Source organism: Cyrtonyx montezumae, unplaced genomic scaffold (genome assembly GCF_038088225.1).
Source record: "Cyrtonyx montezumae isolate F1298 unplaced genomic scaffold, pur_monq_1.0 scaffold_38, whole genome shotgun sequence".
Classification (NCBI taxonomy): domain Eukaryota; kingdom Metazoa; phylum Chordata; class Aves; order Galliformes; family Odontophoridae; genus Cyrtonyx; species Cyrtonyx montezumae.
In genome coordinates this window covers 390,956-398,821 of record NW_027072043.1, presented here as the reverse complement: position 1 = coordinate 398,821, position 7,866 = coordinate 390,956, and the positions used below count along the sequence as shown (strand labels likewise).

General features: G+C 49.0%; 1 protein-coding gene across 1 annotated transcript; it reads right to left on the bottom strand.

Annotated features, from left to right (window-relative positions):
* Nucleotides 1-879: 879 nt before the first annotated feature.
* LOC136054534 (zinc finger protein 582-like) lies at nt 880-7,654 on the bottom strand. Its single transcript, XM_065745825.1, is given in 4 exon segments — nt 880-1,013; nt 1,495-1,605; nt 6,332-6,458; nt 7,646-7,654. Coding segments are annotated over 4 exon segments (381 nt in total).
* Nucleotides 7,655-7,866: the final 212 nt, after the last annotated feature.

Here is a 7,866-nt window from a genome sequence, read left to right as displayed (position 1 = left end):
CCAGCAAAAGTGATGGCCCTTCAGCAGGAGTTCTCGTGGGCATTTTCCCAAGGTCAAAACAAAAGAGCTTCAAGCTCAGAAAAGAGGCAAGCATGCACTGGAGAGCACTCTGAAACCTCTGTGCCGCGGGGATCAGCTGCTTGCGCTCTCCTGACCCTTGTGTTTCATTCATCAGTGCACTCGGAAACCACTGAGAGCGTCACATGTACACAGACACACAGAGCATCCATACACAGCTGATTTTCCTTAGGAAATGGCATCAAAAATATGCTTGTAGGAAGAGCAGAGGACAAAAGCAGGCACGGTGAGAGAACTGCTTTTGTTAGCAAGGAAAGACGATCTGAATCTCCTGGGTTAAGTCCCTTCTGCAGAGAGTTCCAGCGAAGCCATCTCCTTTGCAAACTCTTCCTGTGAGAGGAGATGTGTTTGGGATTTCCCCAAGCTGGGGTCTCCAGCATTCTCAATCTCATTGCACTGGGGGTTTTCGCATGAGAAATGAGAAGTCAGCCCTGAAAGAAATTCCTCCTGCAGGACAGACGCTTGCAAGGCACTCCATTCATAAGCACTGGGCAACATTCAATGTGGAGAGAGCTCTGGATGAAGCTCTTCCTGCAGTGCTGGCATTTCTGTGGTCCCTGCGCTGGGTGGATCCGTTTCTAGCTGATCAGGATGCAGCAGTGGTTGGAGCTCATCCCACACCTGGGACAAGAAAATTGTGTGGTTCAGCACCACACACAGCCACAGTGGGTAACCAGGCTGTGGCTCCGGTTGAAGCTATTCCATGTCTGGGGCATTGCAGGCTGTGTCTGCATTGTACATGTGCTGGTAGGAAACATGGCTCCAACTGCTTCTGAAGGTTCTCATATTCTGGGGGTGCTTCTACAGTCTGTCAGCAGTGTGGATGTGCTTGTGGGCTTTGAGATGAGAACTACTTCTAAAACTCTTCTCACACTCAGAGCACTTTTATGGTCTCTCTCCTGAGTGGCTGCACTGGTGATCAGAGAGCTGGGAATCTCCATTTGAACGTCTTCCCACACTCAGGGCACTTGTACAGGCTCTTTGTTGAGTGTATGCACTGGTGCTTAACGACGCTGGAATCTATTTTAAAGCTGTTCTCACACTCAGGGCATGGATTCTGCTTTTTCCTCCGGCACACGTCCTTACTCCTGGGGTCTTCAAGCAGACTTTGACCTGTACTGAAGTCCAGTGTGTTCCTTGATGCCTTAACAGATGCTTTACCCTCTTGTGTCTTCATGTGCTCACCTTGACCTTGCTCCTGATCCACTTGCACATCCCTTCTGATTTCTTCCATGCAGATGTTACCACACTGTCTTTTGACCACAACACGTTCCTGCAGACCCTTCCATAGTTTTCTTATCCCAGCACCTGCTGGATGACAAAGAAAATCCAGAAATAGCACACGGTGCCCCAAATTCTCCTCCACCAGAGATATTTTTCATGGCTTCAGCTTCCTCCTTCCCTCCACCACCTCACCTGTGCTGACATCTCCTGCCACGGCCTCATGGCTACCCACATCTGGGATCCAGGGCTCTTCTCCTTCTTCAAGCAGAGAGATCACCGTGGGTTTGGGGGCTGGAAGTGGAGCTGCAACAATAGAAATAGTAGAAATGAGAGCTTCTCCATCATTCTGGCACAGCTGCTTGTCCAGCAACTTTGCACAGTGTCCCTCCCCACTGTGAAATATCAATTAGGGAATGAATGACACTGGGACAAAACACAGCAGCTTCCTTTGGAGCAAAGATTGAATCCACATTCCTCACCCCTATGCCTCTCCTGCCTGCTTTTCCCGGCCCCTACCCGAGATGGATGTGCTGGAGCCAGTGCTGCTCTCCTGCAGGTTGGGATGGTCATGGCTGGAAGGCAGAAGTTGAACTGCTGCTTGTAAAATAGAAATGTTAGTAGAGCTGTGAGGGAGCACAGCTGTAAATGAAAAAACAAAAGCGCGATAGCAGGGCCTTTATTGAGATACAGGCGCAGTACATCATGATACCAAAGAAAGGGGAATTAACTCCTTCCTCTCAGCAATGGTTTGCATTCAGGAATGCAGCAAACTCTGGTGCCCTGGAAGGAATAGGGCAAAAGTGGGAGGGGCCCAACCCACACTGGCTCAGATGATATATGCGCTCAGAGATGAACATTTGGAAGCACCACCGAGAGGAAAAGAGAGAGAGAGGATGGGTGGATCTGGGTTCGTCCACTCTGGTCACTCAGGTGCTCATTCACTGGTTCAGGCTGTGACCAGGCAATCCTGTTGCTCTCCAATCCTTCACAACATGAACCAACAAGTGAGCGCATAGGGCATAATCTCCTGCTGTTTCACTGCCTCAGAATACAAAGTGCGTTGGGTCATGCCTGCAATACCCGCCACAATGCATATTGTGAAGGCACTGGTGGCCATTATTTGCAGTCCTTTTTTCTGATGCTGTTGGGCCAGAATGTGAAGTTCCTTCAGGAGGCATATCTTCTTCTCTTCTTCTTAGACTTCAGACATGCCATTCCTTGTACATAAAACCTTGACCAAGTCTGGGCACAGGAGTGGATCCAGGTGCATGAAGGCTCCTTACCTCTGTGGTTTGAGGAGCTGAGACAGAAATGGGCACCACTCTGATCCTTGTGACACAACAGGAGGGGCTCCTATCGGTATGTGTGCAGCCCTACCTCTCTGCAGTATATCCAGCCATCTCCAGTCTTATTGAGGTGCCGTTAAATCACTACAAGCATATCTGTTTTGAATGAGTGAAGGCCCACACAAGGATGAAAGGAGAGAGGTGTTACTGCAAAATGCCAGGTTTGGAAGCTGCATATGAAGGAAAGAATAACAGAAATAGATGGGAACAGGGAACAGAAGCTAAAGCAGAGGAAAATCAATCTAAAGAATGGCATAAAAAAGACGGCAGCATGCCCCAAGCAGACTGCCAGACCTTCGGCAGTTTCACAGCTCATTCTCAGCTGATATCTGCTCCCAGGGGACAGGAGGAGCTGAAGGAGGGGGTGTCTGAAAAAATTCTGAGATCATTTCAGGAGACAGGATCTCAGGTAAAGAAAATGTCCTTGCACCTTTGGAGGAAAAGGATAAAAGTATTCTATTGTGACTCCAATGCTTCTCGTGAGGCAAAATCACTGAGGACAAAGAGAAAACAGTTCTATTATGTCCCTGGTGCAAAGTTATTGGGATTACAAGACTGTTTATCCAATAAAGCTGAAATGGAAAGTTTTAGAACAATCACTCGTGGATTTCTTTTGTTAAACCAGTATATTGGTCCTTAAAGTAATGCACTAATCCCTATTCCTGAGCAAACCAACCTATATCACCCTGGAGGAATTCCCTGTTCATCCATTCCTTGAGGGAGCTGGCACATTCAAGTACCTAGCACTGTGAGAAGGGACAATTGTCCAGCATAAGGTGTATTTAGATTAAAGTGTGTTTAGACTGTTGTGATTGGGTGCAGTTTGCATCAGCCAAGATAGATGTGGAATAAGAAACCAGCGTGTTTTACAGTATTTCTGTATGTATCATGGGTACGTTTCCAAAGAGAGTAAACTTCAGACTGGGGCATTCTGACCTATGTCAAATTGGCATGGGCACTAGGGAAAGGAAACTAGTTAGGGCAGGGGAAAGCCTGGCTCAGGATGGACTGGTGAACAACTATGGAAGGTATTGTTCTCCTACCACTATAAAAAGTACAGAACATACCCGAATATGGGGTGGGATTGGGAACAGACGTCGTATGGAAATATAATGTAGCCGTCGTGTCGGACAATGGTGAGCCTGAGATGCTCAGCCAGAGAGTGCCAGGACAGGTTTGCCTGCGTCAGACCCAGGGTATATAACCAATGGATTTCACTGATGAGTTGCGAAATTTCTCCCTTGTTAGCAGGGGGTGAGTGCCCATTCTTGCAATAATGAATACATTTGCTGCTATCACTGAGATTTTTGCCTAACCCAAAATTCTTGTCTTGGAGCATTTCTAACACAAAGTTATTAATTGACCGACATTGACTGGAGGAATTAGAGGGAAAAATTCAATTTTAGAATGGGGTCTTTTGTAGCCAGGAGAGGTGTGTGTAAGATCAAAGGCAGTTTGTAATGATGAAAAAGGAGGGGTTGATACTGACTGGTGGTCGTGGGATTAAAGCTAAGAGTCATTTTTTCTGGAAGTCTCCAACCTTTAAGGCAGGCATAGCAAACAGGTTCCCACTGATGTTAAGTTAAGCTGAGGCATCATAAGGAAGCTTTACTTAGCCCTGAGTGGGACCAAAGTGAGAACTTTTGGAAGGATCCGTTAAGCAGTGTTGCAAAGACGACTAGGGTGGGTTTTGTTTGTATGCTTGCTTGTTTTGCTTTGTTCTTCTTGTCAAGGGCTGTGTCAGATGAGGGTGTGTTAACCCACCCCTGTGACACTACCACTTTAAATGCGATAACAAACCATGCATTCCAGAGAGCTTTGATGTGAGGAGGTCACATGTACAGCTGGGTTAGCAGCACAAAGCAAAGGGATGCAGCGCTGATCACGTCAAAGTTCAGAGGAACAAGCCCTGCAGAAAGATGTGTAGGGTTTGTAAATTGCAAAGCAGAATGTGAGACCCTGACCACACTTTTTCCCCACTGAAAACATGAAGAAGAGGAAGAGGTCGTTCCCAATTATGCTGAGGGCGGTTCCTTCTGGGTGGCCTTACAGTCTGTAGATAGACACCAGCGAACATCAGAGCTGGCCCTCGTACAGCAGAGAGGTTAACCGTGCTGGTACCTTCAAAGGAAGACCTAACAGAGAAACCAGGAGAAGTTGTTTGGACAAGAAATCACCCAGCTGCAGGGAGATGCTGCCCTCAAGAGCAGGGCAGACAGCGATTGCCTCTTGCTGAGACATTTTCCGGGATAGGGCGCATAATTCACCCCCTGTGATCCAAGCAGAGACGGTCAGAGATCTACTCCTCCATCTGAACTGCCACAAGTCCATGGGGCCAGATGGGATCCACCCAAGGGTGCTGAGGGAGCTGGCAGAGGTGATTGCCGAGCCACTTTCTGCCATCTATCAGCATTCCTGGTTATCTGGAGAGGTCCCACAAGAGTGGAGGCTTGCCGATGTGACTCCCATCTACAAGAAAGGCCGTAAGGAAGACCCGGGGAACTACAGGCCTGTCAGCCTGACCTCGGTACCAGGGAAAGTTATGGAGCAGATGATCTTGAGGGAGATCACACGACACGTGCATGGCAACAAGGGGATCAGACCCAGCCAGCACGGGTTCACCAAGGGCAGGTCGTGCTTGTCCAACCTCATCTCCTTCTATGACTGGGTGACCAGACAGGTAGATGAGGGAAAGGCTGTTGATGTAGTCTACCTGGACTTCAGCAAGGCCTTTGACACGGTCTCCCACAGTATTCTCCTGAGGAAACTGGCAGCCCGTGGTGTGACAGGTTCACTCTTCTCTGGCTGGAGAACTGGCTGGAGGGCCGTGCCCAGAGGGTAGTGGTGAATGGAGTGAAGTCCAGCTGGCGTCCTGTTACGAGTGGTGTCCCCCAAGGGTCAGTTTTGGGGCCCATCTTGTTTAATATCTTTATTGATGACCTAGATGAGGGAATTGAGTGTACCCTCAGTAAGTTTGCAGATGACACCAAGTTGGGAGGATGTGTCAATCTGCCTGAGTGCAGGGAGGCCCTTCAGAGGGATTTGGATAGGCTGAATAGCTGGGCTGAGCTCAATGGGATGAGGTTCAATAAGACCAAGTGCCGGGTCCTGCACTTTGGTCACAATAACCCCATGCAATGCTATAGGCTTGGGGCAGAATGGCTTGAAGAATGTAGAGAGGAAAAGGACCTGGGGGTGTTGGTTGATGCTCGGCTCAACATGAGCCGGCAATGTGCCCAGGTGGCCAAGAAGGCCAACGGCATCCTGGCCTGTATTAGAAATAGTGTAGCCAGCAGGAGCAGGGAGGTGATCATCCCCCTGTACTCAGCTCTGGTACGGCCGCACCTCGAGTACTGTGTTCAGTTTTGGGCCCCTCACTACAAGAAGGACATTGAGGCCCTGGAGCGTGTTCAGAGAAGGGCAACAAAACTGGTGAGGGGTCTGGAGCACAAGTCTTATGAGGAGCGGCTGAGGGAGCTGGGATGGTTCAGTCTGGAGAAGAGGAGGCTCAGAGGAGACCTTATTGCACTCTCCTACTTCCTGAAGGGGGGTTGTGGTGAGTAGGGGGTCGGCCTCTTCTCCCTGATAAATAACGACAAGACGAGAGGGAATGGCCACAAGTTGTGCCAGGGAAGATTTAGATTAGACCTGAGGAAGCATTTCTTTTCTGAAAGAGTGGTCACCCAGAGAGGCCACACACTCGTACGTCTCCAGCATCACGTCCCGGTTGAGTGCTCGCTGTGCAGGGTCCAACAGCGCCCACTCCTCCCTGCTGAAATACACGGCCACCTCCTCAAAACTCACGGGCTCCTGCAAGCAAAACTGACAGCTGACAGTTGAGCTGCTGTGGGCTGACTGAGCAGGGGACTAAAGTCAAAGCATGGCAAGAAGACAGTCATCTTACCCCAGTACAAAGAGCAAGTCGAGATCACACCTTAGCAGAGATCCTTCTCCCCCTTTCGTCCAGACACCTTGCACATACAGATCTGCTGTAAGAGGCTCAAGCTTAGTTTGGAGCTTTGTGACCTTCTCGAAGGTTATGTCTTGGACTCTGCTCATATGATTCTTTACACACAAAGCCGGAAAGAAGTCTGGGACTAGAAGTGGATCCAGGTCCACCGAGGCCCCTTATTTCTGTGGGTTCAGGAGTTGAGACAGAAATGGGGACCACTCTGAGCCTCATGAGTCAATGGGAGGGGCTCCTGTCATTGTGTGTGTAATCCAATCTTGTAAAGACACTGTTAAAGCACTACAGCATATGTGCTGTATATCAATATATATAGTCTTGCTTTCCCAGTTCCCCTGTCTACCTCCTATGGAATGGGAAGGCCTGAAGTCAGAACAAAGAGTGTCCAGAAGGGATCAGCCCCACCAGTCCCAGGAAACATGTGATCAGTGAATGAATAATGCCAGCCCGTCTGTGTACATTAATTCCAATGGCTCTTTAGGATATCCGGCAAAGTCTTTGTCACAAATACCGCAGCACAAATGTCAGTGCCAACCCAGCTCGGATCTGGGAAGCTGAGCATACAGATCCTGCAGCAAAGAGTTGAGATTTCCAGCAGCAATGGAACAAATCATTGTGTGCCAAACTGCCAGAGACACTGTCTGGCTCTCGGGTGAGAAACATATGTCAGATGCTCACTCTGCACTTACAAATTGTCAGGAAAATTTGTTCCCACCCCCTGGAGAAACAGGAGGCTGCAGAGCATGGACTTGGTGCATCTGCTGTCCTCCCTGAAACAAAAAAGACTGAAGTTCAGCAACATTACATTTCTGCTACTGAGACAGGAATGGGTCAAACTAAAAGTTAAGAATTGAGTAAAAGGGTGGAAAGGGACGGACCTTGAGCAAGAACAATAAGGAGGGCACTGATATTGAGCAGCACCCTGACAGACTGCTGCACTGGAACGAGCTGATACCACAAAACCCAGGAGAAGCTGGAGCAGCATCTCCAACTGCAGCGAGGTGAAAAGTGCACAGCGAGGAAGCCCTACGGCCTTCATCTTCAGGACCCCCACCCATGACCACCAGGAGGCACAGCACATGCCCATCCCAAGGAATTCAAGGCAGGACTTATGGAAGCGACTTCTTGGAGTTCATTGTGACAATCCATCCCAGTCCTCCGAAATGTAACGACTATGAATGCTTTATGCTCTTAAATTTGCAGTCACTTCTCCCTTCAGTGTGCAAGTCAGTTAGGGTTATCCCCCTGGCA